We start from the raw sequence: 16,596 nt of genomic DNA, 5'->3' as shown, positions 1-16,596 counted from the left end.
AATGACACAGCTGAGCTCAGCTACATAAATAATTTATACATAAAATTTATCTGCTCTTACCTAGCATACAAGTGGGATTCCTTCAGGAGCCTCCAGTGCAGCATGCTTTGCTGTTTGCCCAAAGGTTATCTGCTCCCCCACACACCAGGCCCACATTTATTTCCCCTCCCACATCTCACACATTCACTCTCTCCTCCATACTCCACATACACGCCATCCTGAGCAAGTACCAGACAGCCCCCAAAAAAACAGGAGATGTTTTATTGTCTAAAGTGTTGCAATACAACAAACGTGTGATCTGTACAAAGGACACAATAGAGCAAGTTTAAATACAATCAGGAGAAACAAGTCCCCAAATTCACAGTCCTCGGACATTATCTGATACCAGAACCTGAACCAACAATTCAAAGATCGACTAAAAAAACCCAAACGAGTTGCTAAAAAAACGTTAAGGTCTCCAAAGAGTCTATGGGTGCATTGTCTTACAGCAGAGATCACAGGGTATTCTGTGAAGGGTCACAATGGCATCTTATTGCCCTCAATGCTGATTTTCACCGCATGGGCCGATCTGCTTTTTTTCCTGATATCTGTGAATTTCCGCATCTGTTTGTCCAGTCGACTCACCCCTTTCTTAGAGCTCCCCTGGAACTTAAAAAACAAAACTAAGAATTACCACTGAAAAAAAGCAGACGTCCCACAGGTTCAAGCGACGCATGCGAGGTTAGACCTGCAAGAGGGACCTGAAGGAGGCCCTGGGCTGGGGAGGGACAGCTCTCCCCCACCTGGACATACATTTTCCCCCCCATCTATGGCAGTGATCACACCAACATCACAGAGGAAAGCTCTCCTACCACAGAGGTTAAGAGACACATATGATGTTCACACGCTGGCAGAACATACGGTTTGGAATAGCTTTTGTTTGGAGTGCAGTGACGATTACATTGCACAATGCCATACATGCAGGCTTCATGTGGGAGGTTCTAGATGTAACTACGCAGTAACTGAGGTGGATTGAGTTGATAAATCAGTTCCAAACTGTGATTGATTTTGGAAGTAATTCATTAGCATTTAAAACATGTGAGATTACTAGAGGAAAAAGAAAAGGAGGTTGGAAGCAGAAGAAATGCCCAAGAAAAGCCGACCACATTGACCACATCGGTTACTAGAAGTTACTGCATTTCAACTCTGTGCTTGAACTGCAGCTGAAAAAACAGAGACAACACAGCAGCTACTTCACACAGATGAGAAACGCCACTGAAGACAAAGGACGTTCCAGCCCATAACCAGCACTTCCTAAATGCAGCTTCCCCTTTAACTGGACAGCAGGAACAGTGATGGAAACTTCACACCTTTTATGTTTGGGAAAAAGCAACATCCAGAATAAGCTGCTCAGCATCTGACTGCAGCAGCTACTGGGAAGTGAGCCTCTTGTTCCAGCATCGCAGAACGCTCATTTTAAATGAACTCTATGCAAAGAGCTCATAGAATTCACTGAAATCATATCTGGAATGTCACTGATTTTCAGAAGAGATACAGATATATATATATATATATGTATATGCTTTGGGTTTGAGTTTTGTTTCTCCTTGTTGCTTTACACAAATAAATACAAAGTTTAAACTCAACATCTACCATTTGTGCTCGCCTCACATCACTGTTCCTTTGTACCACCTCTGCTCACAGAACTGAATGCAGTTAGCACTGCTGCTCATGTTGTTTTATGTCAGTGATTGACCTCCCTCCACACTGCACTCATGGCAGGGGAGTCAGCTCCTGTTCTTGACAACCTCCCCCTGAATCTTACTTCTGTCAACAACTGTGGAAAAGGGGTGTGAAAAACATCTTGTGTCTCAGTAAAACACCAAAGTCCTACACTGAGATGTACGAATTGCTGTGCATCTGTTCAGGGAAACCTGGAGGTCTCAGTAAGAACAAGTTTCAAGTGCCAGACTGGCTGATCTGCCAAGCACCAGGAGCTACAGGTGCAGAGCTTTTTCTGAGCACAGGATTCTCATGTAACACTCATCATTTGGGCACCCTGAAAGTAACAGGCGCAGGAAACATGGCAGATGTCACGTGCTACAAACTTTTTCCTGTACAAGTTACAGTTTAGGCCACAGTGTGGACATCAGAGAATACACAGAGAGTTTTCCAAGTTTAATTGGGGTGTACACACTCCTTTCCTGTATGTGCAATCTGCCAACAGCTGAAGCACATGCACTGTTCACACCTCCCTTGAGGGATACCTCTCAAACTTGGGGAAGGCAGTGTCATGGCTACAGGGGCATCCTGTTGCCTTCAATGCTGAACTTGATGGCTCGATGCACTTTGCTGAGTCGTTTCTGTTCAGCAAACCGTCTCTTGTGTTTTTCCAAGCGACTAATACCTCTCCTAATAGTCCCGGGCTAGAAACAATATCTCAATTAATGCAAAGAAGGAAAGATAACAGCAGAAAGATTACAATAGTTATTACCTCTTCCATTTACACCAGTTCTACCATGTATTCTGCCTTTAAATTAAACCACACCAAGTAGATGGAAGAACCGAATTAAACAAGGCAAAGGCCTCAACTGATGCTGTTAATGGCTGCCAAAGCTTTGATGTTTTCCCAGACCAAAATACTATCAGAAGAACATGATACAAAAAAAATGGGGGAGAGAGAGAAAATATCAGTGACAAACTTATTGAACTGCTGCCTTAGTTCAACATGGTCTGAAAATAAGAGGCCTGTAATCAAATTCTCACATTAGAGAGAAGCTCTAGAACAGATAACATGAAAATCTCTTTCTGGTAAGAGAAGCAATGATACCTGGGGAAAGAATTTGACGGGCTTATTTGAAAGCAAACTTGTTGTCTACTCCTATTAGAAGAGGCACATAAAAAGAATCACTATGCTGTACAGTATCTAAAGTAAGAAGGTGACAAATCTCCAGGCTTATTTGCGGACAGCTTAGGTACAGAGTAACTGAGAGAGACTACACAATACCCCACACCACAGCACTTACCCTAGAGGACTCCATCTCCACGTTCCACTTTGGCCTGACCACGTAGTCCTTGTTGGAAGGCATCGGCACCCTCGCACGGGCACAGAAACCTGGGTCTCCAGGTCTGAGAGCCCTGAAGAAAGACAAGTTCCTGTTAGATACAGCAGTTTCTAGCAGAAAGAGCTATGACTGATGCAGGGTGTTTTACTTCTGAAAAAGTATCATCACTGATTTTTAAAGCCTCAAAACAAACCATGTACTGTTAGTACTTTAGAAATAACTTATTCCAGTTCAAATAAAAACAAATAAGGAAACTTCAACTCACTTTTCCTCTCCTGTTAACACTTTCTCCAGATCCCTGCGAGGAGTCTGACCACCAGAACTGCAAGAAAAACAGATTTTTATTAAGCATACAGAGGAACATAGTAGCTTCAAAACACAATCAAGTACAGTAAGAGGAAAGAAAAGAGCTCAGAAAGAAATGGAGCTCCTAGAAAGAAAAATAATGCATGCACATCTGTGCCTGCTATTCCAACCTGCTTAACCTCCTTCGCTGAGGCATCTGTTCCAAATCTCTCTGTTCTCTCTCTTCTCTTGTCATGCCTTTGTAGTTTGAGGTAAGACCAAAGATGGGTCGAGACCATTCATCTAGTAAATAAATAGAAAAATAAGTTAATAAGCACCGAGCTTATCAAGTTCATCTCCAAACCATTCTGTCCAAGGTTCATATATACTTCTCTCCAACCAAACAGCTCATCTATGAACTCTTTGTATTTCACAGAAATCCCAGACTTGCAGACAGAAAGAAAGATTTCACCCATGAAGTCTCCTGCTGTTGCTTGCTCTTCAGTGGGTTTGGTTTGGCTTTTTTTGACTCTCAGCTCTAGGAACATGTAAGTGTCAGAAACTCTCGCATGGTGCAGTGAGTGTTATTTTAGAAAGAAGAAAAATATATGCAGAAGAGCAGAAAAAAAAGTTTGAAATCAGCTTGTAGTCATTCAAGATGGAACACACTACACCGGATTACAGCCATTTAAGTACTGGGTTTTTAGACAGCCATCCAAGACCTCACTGAACTTCAGAGAAAAAGCAGTTTTCTGCCAGCACCTTCTGTCCTCCTTGTAGGAGGAGATGCAACCAACTCGCCAAGGAAGAATTTGGGCAAAATAAAAGCTATCCTCTGATTTTAAAGCAAAACAGAAAGAAACAGCAAAAAGTTCATGCAGATGGGAAACTATGTGTTCATTTAGAGCCCTGCAAACAAAGCAATGAGACTGAGGAGAATCATCCTTTGCAGAGTGGCTTCTGCTACAGCCAGTAACAACACGCAAAAGAAAGACTGATAGAAATTAAATTATCAAGAAACATCAATGAAGCAAGATAAAAGGTCTACATACTGATCAGCTTCCCTGCCATATCCTTGTTAGGCCTTGACTCTTTGGGGTGCTTATAAAGGTACATCACAGCTCGTCCGATTCCACTGTGCTTCAGGGTCTCTTGGCTCACGCTTGGCAGCTACAAGAGAAAAGTCAAGAGAAGGCAAAAAATTCTGTTTGAACATTAATTGTGCCATTGAATTTTGCAGAAAACAAAATTAATTAGCACAGCTTCTCACTTTATTGTGAACACAAGCAATATCTTCCAAACAACTGTCCAAGATTCCTTACCCACGTTTTGTTCAGCTAGATAGCACAGCTTCTAGATAAGGAATACTTGCTCAAATAATGCCACATTTAAACCAAAACCATCTAGTTTGTGGTGCTCCTGCACTTTAGCACATGGCCCACCAGCAGTGGCACAGCAGTTCGTACCACACGTTTCCCCCCAAAGCATGACTGTAAACCCACGGATCAAATATTAGAAGTCAGTTTAAAACCTCTTGCAGGATCTTCAGAAGCTCCTCTCGTATCTTTAGTGCTGGCAGACTTCGGTCTGGGAGAGGAGAAAGCCACTCCTTGATGGCAGACATCACACCACTATCGATGAACGTTTCTTTGAGGTCCTGCCTAGGAAGTTTAACACACAGAGTATCCACAGTCATATCTGGATCTGAAGTCCTTCAAGTGCAAAGTACATTTGAGTTTAACAGGTAAAACTAGGTGTAACTTCAATTCTGCAGCCACCTATCTCCATTATTTGCCCAAAATGTTTCACTGCATACTCAGTACAACTGCAACATCACCCTATGAAACCCCCCCAATTCCACTGCTCCCCAGGATAATAAGCAGCTCCAGGACAGACTCACTTTTTAAGATGCATAACTACAGTTGGTAGCAAAGTTAATTTCTTCAGTGCAGGTTTCTTTTGTGTATTCAGCTGTCGGTCCTCCTGCAGAGAGTTGAAAAATTACAAGATAATCAAAAGAAGAAATCAGCAAATCTCATTCATTACAGCATTTACAGGAAAAGAGCTGACTTTACACCCTACACCACTCCTTCCTACAGCTCCAGAACACATCTTATATGATGATTTCTCAAATAAATAAACTGTTTAAATAATGCACAGCACACTGATTAGTATTTCTGAGTACCAGACAACCACCTCTATTTCACTGAACACAAAATAGAAATTAATTTTAAGTGTCATTGGAACCCAGAAAACTCACCTCTGCAGCTTCATTCATCTTCACAATCATAGCACTGACCACATCATCTGCATCACTAATGAAAGTCCCACCATCGCGGTTTCGTCGACGCTTGCCACTCATACTCTTCTTTCGCTGCAGCATCATATCAAAATCTGACATGAAGTCCATACTGAAATGCAAGGAGAGAGTCTGCTCATAGGAGAGAGATTAACTCATTGTCCTTGCAGAAAATAATTCTGGATTTCTCCAGCATCACCTTTCCAAAGGTCTTCCAGAACTCTACTACAATTCTGTCACAGTGTCCCTGTAAGATATCAGATGCTAACTGTCTCCAGTACACTAACTGGGAAATGAAAGGACTTCACTTGTTCCGAGGTGTGCTCAGAAGTCTGTAAGACCTTACAGCTAAAGACACCCAGGGTACAAGTGCTAAAGCTGTCAATGAAGCTGTCACAGATTTAGCTTTCCTGTACCTGCAGTACATCCCTCTGACACTACTGAAGAAGACAAGGACAGAAGAAGTCAAATCTTGCCACACCTTGCCCTCTACCTAAGCAAAGAAACGTAACTGTGACTTCAATGCTACTACAAGCAGCCTAGCACTGAACTGCTACAAGTACAGGCTCGCTTCATTAGTTATTTTCAGTCAAGTTTTGATGGAAACTCCAAAAATGCTCTACCAGTGCTGCTGCTCCACTCATCTGCTAAGGATTGCCAAGTGACTGAACTGAACAGACAGAGAGAACGTTATGTCACAGTCAATGAGAACATGTTTTCTGTTGAGACACTGACCTTCCCCTGCCTGTCTGCTGCATGAAATCACGCCAGTTTATGGGGAGGCTCTTCTGAAAAAAATCTTGTTTGCTATTAACAAAATATGCAACACATCAACTTACTGCTTCCCTCTTTTGACGTTATCATCAGAGTCAGACTCATCTGCTGTCTCCTTCATTTCTGCATCACCCTTCTCTTCTTCCAAGTCTTCTTGGTTAAAGCCCTGATGATAAAGACAGCACAAGTCAGTGAAGGAATTAAGACTGGGCATCATTTCAGGTGCCTGACTTTTACATTCTCAAAACCTCCTCTAAACCCTCTTCAGACTTATCTGGAAGAGGAACAAAGATTAACAATTTCACCCACAGCTTTCACACCAATGACTCTCAATAGAAGAGTGGTGAAGATTATTGAAGTCTACCTCAGAAGGTCCAGGGAGATAAAAAGGGCTCCCTCCTGAGAGAGCATCCCTCAACAGGAATGCAAACCCCAATAGGCCTTCTGGGAAGAGCTTCCTATGAAGATTATAGTGTCAACCAAATACCAAACCTCCACAATAACACTTACTGTAAATTCCTCTTCTTCTTCATCACCAGATTCTCCAAATATATCTGCAATCAGGTTCCTGGGAAGGTAACAGAAACATTTACCTGTTTATACAGCAGCAGTGAGAACACAATTTTTGTGAAATTTCTAATGTGACCGAGTGCAGATCCAACCCTTTCATTTTGCCACACTGTCTTTCCTCCTTGCAATACCAATAAATGTAGATTCTGGCTGGTACTCCCCCATTTCCCTATTCACCATCAGTGCCACCCCCTGCAGCCCTGAAGATATTCATATTCCAGAAGCACTTACTCTTGTTCATTTCCAGATTCGCTGTCACTGCCAAACAGATCTTTCTCTTCCTTTTTCTTCCCTGTATCCTCTTTTCTTTCTTCCTCTTCTTCACTATCTGATACCATATTTTTTTTCCTTTTGTCAGATTTCTCTGAAGCAGCATCACTATCTGATTCTTCAACATCAGAAAGGATTCGTACTTTTTTTGCAGCTGCCAATGGAAAGAAGCATTACCACCTGCCCTAGTAACCAAAGTGACAATGGGAGCGATCTGACAGCTGTTCTCTCTCAAACTCAGTTTGGACAGAAGGGAAACCAATTCCTACACTAAAACAACTACCCGTTCAAAAGAGAAAACATGCTCATTCTGAAATTTGTTTTATTCAGTCGATAACTGAATAAAACTCTATAAAGCACAACTGTCCATATGAACTTCCAATTTCAAAATTCTCACTCCTAGTATATTTAAGACAAAATAGAGGGGAAAAAATGACCAGAGAAATAGCAGCAAAGCAAGTAACTGTAACAGAAACAATCAACATGACAACAGATTCCAGTATAAAGCTAGATAGTAGATGTAGAATATTCTTTTGCTTCTGTTAAACCTACTTATTACTCCAAAGTACTGGATACACCTTCATACAGAAATGCAGTTAGAACAACCTCCTCTCCAAAAGTAGTGCTCTAAGAACAAAACTATTCTGTGGTTTCACATTTATCTTATATACTGATTATACCGCTACTGTTTGTCAAACCACATTTTTACTTTCACATTGAAGTTTCTTACGTGCTTTCTCATTCTCATCCTCACTGTCAGAGAGGATTGCTGTTTTCCTCTTCACTGTCTTCTCCTCCTCTTTCTCTTCATCATCACTGTCTGATATTTTGCGTCTCTGAGGACCTTCTTCTTCACTGTCAGAACCCTGAAATCCTTCTCTCGCTTGTTCATTATCTGAGTGGTGAGAATCATTCTGCACCTCCTCCTTCCTGTCCTCCCCGTCACTATCATCAGACTCCACCTCTGGTTTGTGCCTGGCAACCCCCTCGCTCTCTGAGTCGCTGGCCAGCTGTTTGTGGAGCTCCTCGCTCTCCGAGTCGCTGGCTGGCTGCTTGTGGAGCTCCTCATTCTCTGAGTCGCTGGCCGGCTGCTTCTGTGGCTCCTCATTTTCAAAGTCACTACTGTGATTCCTGTGAGGTTCTCCATTTTCAGAGTCACTCGCTTGATGATTTAAGGCATCTTCATTTTCAGAGTCACTTAAGTGCTGGTTTGGACGGTCCTCAGTATCAGAGTCACTGTCTTTCCCTCCATGAGTTGCTTCATTGTCTGAATCGCTTCCATTGTGATTTGGAGGCTCCTCGTTATCCGAGTCACTGTCTTTTTGCCTCGGTACATCTTCATTTTCAGAGTCTGTCATATGATGCTCTCCCATTTGCCCATCATCTTCTCCATCGCTGTGTTCATTCTGGAAAAAAAACAAGAAAATGAAATCTCAGACAACTAAACAAAAAAACCAACAAAGCAAACAAAAAGCATTCCCAATTTGTGCTTGTCCTTCCTCCCTTCCATTGCCCAACCTTCTACAGACTCAAATACTTTCTCTAGAGAAGGACTCTTAGACAAACTGAGTCACAAAAGACTTCTAAAATACCGCAGATGAAAGAAAATCTTCAGAGATCAATGGAACTGCGTCTATCCTGCTGCTCAAATCTATCTTGGAAATAGTAACAGAGAAAAAAACCTCAAATGAAGATGACCAAGAAGGGTTCATCTCCCTCAAATGAGAATACTTAAAGGCTTCCATTTAAAGAGTCCAAACTTCAAAATGGATTAGCCCAACTCCACTTAAAATAATCAACCCCCTATACTGGTCATTTTCTTAAGATGCCAAATAAACTTTTTGGTATGAAATACATTTTACTGGAACTGCACATGCACTGTTTTCTGAATGAAGCTCAAGGGAGCTTGCTTTTAAATGATGAAAGAGCACATGTCAAGATCAAAAGCCTATTAAAAAGAAGACATAAAGCTTTACTAAGACTATTTAGAACATTATTAACAAGTTCTGCATTTTGACTTACAATGATTTAAGAACAGTTTCAACACTTCTGTTTCTTAAGCTCACAGCCCTCGTGCCTTCTCAGGTATCTACTCATAAATACACCAACCTTCTTAAAACCACAGTGGAACACAATCTTTTATGCCTTCTATTCAGCAACAACAGCCATTTATAAGAAAATTCATCATAAGACACCTGTCTACATCAGTGCAGACAACAGAACGTTATTATATCTTTACAAGATCTAAGTTCTGCGTTTACCCAAGAAAACAGACTCTGTTTTATTCCTATTCCTTAATTCAGCATGCCCACACGGCCACTGCCACCACAGCCCTGTTTGCAGCCAGAGAGGATACATGGAAGGAACTGCTTTTCTACATGCCTCTCTGCTTCACAAAGAGACTTCAAGGGTGATTCTGCCTTCTTGTCTGCAGACTCCTTCCATTAGCACCTCCACCAACTGAGCATGCCTTGGAATAGCAGATAATTACAGATCTCTATGTCCTAAAGCTTCCAAATCTTGTTACCTGTTTATTTTCATTGGGAGAACACATTTTATACTTTTATTTTTCCACTCATTCTACTCCCACATTCAGAGCCACACACAACAGCGCAGGTATATCTAAACTACAGTCACAACAAACAGATATTATTAATCTTTGTAACACATGGATAAGAAGGAATTTTAAATAAAGCAAAACTTCAGTCCCTTATAGGAATTACTCCCAACAGATTTATATAAACTGTTCGGCACAACAATTCTTAAACTGCTGGATCTTGGTAAACACTTGATACAACTACAAATTCAACATAACTGTAAATTCAACATTGTTACTGGTGCTATTCTGCAGTTCCGTTTCCCCTCACAGACAGGAAACATGTTTCAGTTAAAAATCTTAAATAAAAAGATTAAATATCTGCAGATTTGAGGGCACACAACTGAGGCAGATCATGCATCCAAAATGGCTGTTTATTGCCAGATTTCATTTCCTGTTCTTCAGTTACTACAGCTATAATAAAGCATTTTGTTAAACATCACCACAGAACACAAGAGAAATAGAGCTGTTTAAACTATTGGGCTTGTCACCTTCCACGCTGTAAGACTGAAAAGTCTTTAGTAAATGTTAAATGAACTGAAAAAGCATCGTAGTGACTTTTTATCACACAGTATTTCTACACACAAAAGCGTGGCTGCAGGTTATACAGACACCTATTCAGAATACATGACTAAGCTACAAAAAACTTCCTGAGTGTTTGGGAATGGACTCGATACAAAATACAAGAGCAACTTCACAACCAGATGATAAACTTTACAATAGTGTGAGTCTCTCCTCTACCTCCCTGACACACCTCCCCCACTATACTGAAAAACCAACTGTCTCTAAAGAAATATGTTCCAAGAAATCAACTATGTCATTTACAGTCTTCTGGTTTTATTTGCCCAATTAATTAATTAAAATAATAGAAAACCTTGGAAACAAGTAGGTCTCAGGTAAATGTTTCATTTTTCTTTAATTCCTTTGCTTTCTTTTCTTCCTCCTCTTTATCTATAAACTTTTCAATTGAGATGTCCTTAATATTTTCAACTGACTATTCCATAACATGAGGCCTTAGTACAGTATAAAATACAGAACACATCAAAATCAAATTTACAGTGTTATGCTTCCACGTGAAAAATTCATCTTGAAAGTAGGTTTTTGCATCAACGTGCGGCCACTTTTAAGACTTCCTACTTCGATAATTCATTAAGATGAACAAATTGACCCATCCCCTACAATCTCATGAATGGCAGTTGATAAAAACTAAGGCACACATAACCATTGTAGGCAGTTCAGGAAGCTTGCTTTCAATAAAAGGTATTTGTGTGTTTGTTAACAGTCACAGTCAAACCATAAGTTAAATCATGAAGACAGCAGCAGTTTGGTTGGAGTGTACAATCTGAGACACTGAAGATTTCCATACGAACCTGACTTGTACAAACACTGTAAACATGATTTAATATTCATTACTGTACTAAAACTATGTGCCATCTGCTTCCATTTGACTGAAACAGAATCGGTAAGGACATCCAAAAGAGCATTTATAGATAAAGTGGGGCTGGGGGAAGGAAAGCCAGAAAAGAATTGTGGAAAAGAAAAACCCACATACCTGAGACCTACTTAAGTAATTCCTCAGGATCCCCCTTTTCTTTAAAGTTAAGAACCTGTAAAAAAAGTTGGAAACTTCAGTTCTTTATATCTGAGCTCTGATTTCCAGACTAAATAGGAATTCAATAGACTTAACTGATTGGGCTGTCTCAAAGGTATCATTACCTTTGAATGTCATTCCTCCCACATACTCCTAAAGATGAAAACAATAATAGGATGAGAGAAAACTTAGGATAAATAGAATAATACATTACTTAAAGCTACTCTCCTTTCAGAGACAGCAGCTCCATGCTGTCAGCTGAGCTGCATTTGGGGTCTGACACAGGAACGCACTAAATTACCAGGAATGGAAGAGTAAAAGAAAACACCTAAGAATCAATTTGTTATGATTTTAGCCAAACCAAGCCAAGCATTAAGGTCTAAAGGTTCATGTTTTCTGCCAGATAAAGAGGTTTTCTGAGTGCTATTGGGGATTTTTCATTTGTTTTTAAGTGGACTTTCTATTTTGTCTACAGAGGAAGATCAACAGCTACCACAGAACTAAGCCCTTACAGTGCTGGAGGTACATGCAGGGAACCAGTCAGCAGGTGATGCTGAAGACGTAAATAGTCAAATCTGTTTCTTTAGGGCAGATTTTCAATTACTTGATGATAGTAAACACACAATTCAACAACAACTGATCACATTTTCAAACACTGAAGATAAAGCCTAATATAACTGCAGCAGCATCACAGCTCTCCATGCTCTCGTTATGATTCTTTCCCATTAAAACATAAGTACAAAATTCCTACCAAAGACAATTATTTGTGTCACACATAAAATCATGTTTCTTCCCCACATAGAAATCCTGACTGTCAGAATGGCAGATGCTGACTGGCAGCAAACCCCCTGCAATCCAACTGCTTTCACTGCAAATATCAATATCTAACGAAACAAATCCGAATGTGCTTTACACTCCAATTCAAAGCAGCAAGAGCTTTCCTTTTACACTCATACCAAATCTTCACTTCTTAACTCTGATGAAAGCACCAATTCAGTAAAGAAAAAGAGGATTGCAAGTTACCTTGCAGTAGAGTTGAGCTTTTGAAACATCAGTCTGTTAGGAAACACCATACCATGCATTTTAAGCTATTTCTTTAAGTGGAAGCCAAGGCCAGTGGATGTCAAAGTCAGTTCTGGTTTTCATGCAACACAATTGGCAAAGCAGAATGAAATGGCTTTGATTCTAATTTTGATGAGCTCTCCATAACAAATCTCTGATGGCAGAAGATGGGATTTCTCAGCCCAAATTCCTTCTATCAAGGCCAAGCAAAACTTGAAGCCAACCTATCATCTCAAGACACCAGAAGATCCTCAGGACTAAGCCCAGAATCGTCCCAGACACAGGAGTTACTTTTTTATTCAGAATTTCTTTCCAACCCCAGCAGTCAAACCACGATAAGAGCAGCTCTCCTCCAAATCCAACCCTGTATCACAACACCAGCACCTTGTCAACAGGCCGAGCTTCCAAAGCACAGAGCTCTTCACAGGAATAAGAGCCATCTTTCCACACAGGAAGTTATTCCTTTGTGAGTGACCAAGTGAAAAGTGTATCACAGAACAGAATTCACAGGCAAGGTTCACATCCAAAAGGAAAGATGGAAGATGAGAAAGCATTTATTGCTTGGTAAGGAAATCCATACCTCCATGACACACGGTTTTACGTTACTATGTAAAATTTAAAGCAAAATTCCAAGTTCTTCAACCGCCTGCTCAGAATTTTAAATCCAGAAAGTTGATCTTCCTTTGAATGCACATGACACGTTTTTTCTAGTGCAAACAGTGACTATTATAACAATTGAAGACCCTACAGCCAAGAGATGAGATGAGAGAAGTCATTCGTTTCTGGAAGTAAAGCTTTGCCACACAGGGCCCTTCAGATCAAACGAATAAACACTTAAGACTTAATTAAGGATGTGATACATCTTTAAGTCGAAAATTAATTAACAACAAGCCATGTACAAGAAGCCCTAACAGTACCTCTGAACGGTGCCCTACGCTTCCATTCTCAGATCCAGAATGCTGCTCGTTTCCTTCATCCTCAACGTCAGATCCCGAATCTCTTTCATCTTGCACCGGAGTAGCTCCACCATCATCTGCCCGCAGGAAAAACAAGGTTAAATTCGGTGACGTTTCCCAACACGTACCGGACACCGAAGGCTCCCGGGGGCACAGCCGGGCGGTCACGCAGGGACACGGCCCCACAGCCCGCCTGTGTCACAGGGTGCCATAAACCCCCGGAGCAGAACGCGATGCCCCCAATGCACACAGCCGGCCCAGCGCCCCGCACCACGACGCGGCCCCGCGGTACCGACCGCAGCTGCTGCCCGGGACACCGCAGGGCAGGGCGAACCCCGCCGTCCCTCCCTCCGGGCCCCAGCGTCATTCCCGCGCCGCTACCTGACTGGTCCCCACTGTAGTACTCGTTCTCCATTGCGGGCCGCCGGCCCCGCCGGGACCCGTGGTCTGGCGGCGGGGCAGAGCCCTCAGCGCGGTGCTCACAACCTACAGCTACCACCGCCCGGCGGCACAGGCCCAAAATGGCGCCTCCCCTCCTAACGACCGCTGGCCGCCTATGCGCATGCGCGAAGAGCGCTCGCCCTTTCTCCTCGCGGCCGGACTCTCGCGAGAGTTCGTGGTCCCGCCAGGGGGCGCTGCAGACGCTGTGGGGGGGCGGGGTGTGTGGGTGAGGCGTTGGGTGCGGTGGGAGATGGACGCAGTTTTACATGGTGGCAAACGGGCAGTGGGTGATTATTCACTGCTTTACGCAGCCTGGGGACCCCCCATGCCAGTGGGTGGGGCAGATCAAGCAATCCCATGGCTGCAGGGCAGGAAAAGTGAGTTCTTATTGGTGTGTTCTTCTGGAGCGTAGTTCTACTTCAGTGACTCAAGTTGTGAGGTGAATGAAGAAGCCCGTGAGGAAAATAATACTAAACTGAGCCCTCATATCAATGAGTCACTGTAAATACATGGAAAATGGTTATTTTAATAACGGTGATTCCCTGTACGAGCGCTGTGGGAGCTTAGAAGATGATGTCAGACAACCAGCTGCACACCCAGAATGGAAATCTGCCCATCAGAAATGGGGTGGGAGCCCCCCAGCTTCATCCATTGCCTTCAGTGATATTGTACCACCTAGGAAATGGATGGATGTGAGTCCCTCCCAGATGGCAGGAGACAGCCCCAAGTGGGCTATGGCAGCTCTCAGCAGGCCAGCAGTGGGAATGAGAAGCGGTTGTCTCAATGGAGTTAGGCCTGACCACCCCACCTGAAGCTGTGGTTCAACCCAGCCCATGTGTGGGTGGTGCCTCCACATTTAGCCTTCGGCATCAACTGAAAGTTGGCCTCGAATGCCTCTTTGAATTGCCAGACTCCAGAGTAAGCAGGCAGGTAGATCCACATCCTCATCAGGAATTGCTGTGTCCTGTTTTAGTGGCCTCTGTGCTCAGAGCAGGTGCATAATTCAGTTATTTGGCATGCCAAAGCTCAAGGGTTACAAGGTATGACTTCTGTCATTGATAAAGCATTTTACAGTGGAAAGCCTAATAAATCCACGCGGTGCTCATCTTCTTTTCTTGTTGTGTGCCAAATATCTGCATTCTCTCATAGGGTGCAGGGTGTGTGACAGACAGAAAACATCCCTGTCATTGGAGATATTTCTAATAACAGTGATTTGTATAATTTGATGTTCCTTTCTTGTTCAGAGACATCCCAGTTCAGTAAGCTGAGATCTCTGGTCTGACATGTGAGTCATCCTTTCTTCTGAGCTAGAAGCACTTCAGAGTGGATGGCAGGGAGGTTAAGCCTCTGTTAACACATACACCCCAACAGCAAACACAGTACAGTGCATGAAGTTCATTCTACCATTCTAAATACAGCTGGACTGTATGACCTAAGCCATTGCTTGAAGTGACAGAATCTTCTGTGTTTCATTTAGGAGGAGAAATTTAGATGTGTGGTTTCACTGAGGTCTTTTCTAGGAGGAGGCACATGTGCCTGTGTATGATGGGAGGCTCCTACTGTTTCACTGTGTTTTTTTTTCATTTGCAAGCCAGCACTTGGCACTTACTGACCTGTAATGTACTCTTTTAATACCTTCTTGGCTGCATCCCAAAAGGAAGGATGGAGTGACACTCAGACCATAATGGGATTGCACAGTGCAGGAGACTGACCTGTCTTCTAGCAAGCAGAGTAAGTAGCACCCGCTTGGCGAGTGTGGAGGTGTGTAATGACACAGATCCAAGTGCCTCACCAGTTTGCCTAAGTCCAGCATCATGAACTGCCTGGAATGAAATAAGCCTCTCTCTGAAGGACAGAATGTTCAAGACGATCAAGGGATGCACCTGAAAAATCCTTTTCTGGTATGTACTTCTCTAGTTTGCTTTGTTCTCCACTGTATGCCCTTCAGAGTTAACGGACACCAGTGACTTAAAGCTACAATCTGCTTACAGGGAGGCGGTTACTATAGACGGGAGAGCTTCCAAATGAGCTGTTTAACCTGGAAACTGTTATATCCAATCACCTCAGAAACGGCATAAAAATAATTAGTTCAGTGTAAAATTATGCTTGCCATCTAGGACCGGGTGATGTGGGAATAGCGAGGCCACTTTGATTTGGCTGGAGAGGAAATGTGAGAGAGAGTACCATGTGCGAATTAAATCCTTTGATCCCGGCATCAATCTCTTAATTAGGAAGCTGTCAGGAAGAGGCAGTTTTGTTAACACGTCTGTCTGGGTAGACCTATTGTTCTGCACAACAGCAGAATTAATGTCACTAGGGATTATCCAATTTTAATTAATGCATTTCTCACTACATTAGGTATGAGCATGCTACAAATTACTCCAGTGCCTCTGCTACACCCAGCTACAGCTACAAACGTGCCTGTGCCTCACAGGGTCCCTTACCAAACTGTCTTTAGCAGTAAACAGAGTTGCTCCCCCCTGGCAAACTCCTGATACCTGATACCTCTTGTACTGTGACTCAAAACTGAGCTCCAGCACTTCTGCTGGAGAAGCCTGCAACAAGTTGCCTGCCCAGCTCTCACATGTGCTTTATAAAGAGCCTAGGGTACGTCTGCCTGGACACCAAGCTGCTGCTCCTTCAGCATTTATATGTGCCACTTGAGTATGTCTATACTTAACTGTGGAAATCCGTCTCCCTTCTAATAG

General features: G+C 42.6%; 1 protein-coding gene across 8 annotated transcripts; it reads right to left on the bottom strand.

Annotated features, from left to right (window-relative positions):
- Positions 1-243: 243 nt before the first annotated feature.
- On the bottom strand, positions 244-13,985 carry IWS1 (interacts with SUPT6H, CTD assembly factor 1). 8 transcript variants are annotated; one of them, XM_085512546.1, is made up of 16 exons: positions 13,829-13,985; positions 13,409-13,524; positions 11,391-11,445; positions 7,973-8,648; positions 7,204-7,396; positions 6,913-6,970; positions 6,468-6,568; positions 5,590-5,740; positions 5,230-5,312; positions 4,861-4,990; positions 4,382-4,499; positions 3,521-3,632; positions 3,310-3,366; positions 3,006-3,117; positions 2,247-2,405; positions 244-648 (listed from the first exon to the last, which is right to left on the bottom strand). In XM_085512546.1, the coding sequence occupies exons 4-15, from the start codon at positions 8,613-8,615 to the stop codon at positions 2,277-2,279; spliced, it is 1,887 nt and encodes a 628-aa protein (XP_085368672.1). In that variant the 5' UTR covers positions 8,616-8,648; positions 11,391-11,445; positions 13,409-13,524; positions 13,829-13,985; the 3' UTR covers positions 244-648; positions 2,247-2,276. The 8 variants fall into 8 exon arrangements, with proteins under 8 accessions (XP_085368672.1, XP_085368671.1, XP_085368673.1 ...); XM_085512545.1 differs by lacking the exon at positions 2,247-2,405; XM_085512547.1 differs by lacking the exon at positions 2,247-2,405 and having other exon boundaries at positions 244-642.
- Positions 13,986-16,596: the final 2,611 nt, after the last annotated feature.

The sequence above is a fragment of the Coturnix japonica genome, chromosome 12 (assembly GCF_054131305.1).
Source record: "Coturnix japonica strain WE chromosome 12, WE-NBRP24, whole genome shotgun sequence".
Classification (NCBI taxonomy): domain Eukaryota; kingdom Metazoa; phylum Chordata; class Aves; order Galliformes; family Phasianidae; genus Coturnix; species Coturnix japonica.
The sequence above is the reverse complement of the archived record's forward strand: the minus strand, read 5'-3'. Positions and strand labels throughout refer to the sequence as shown.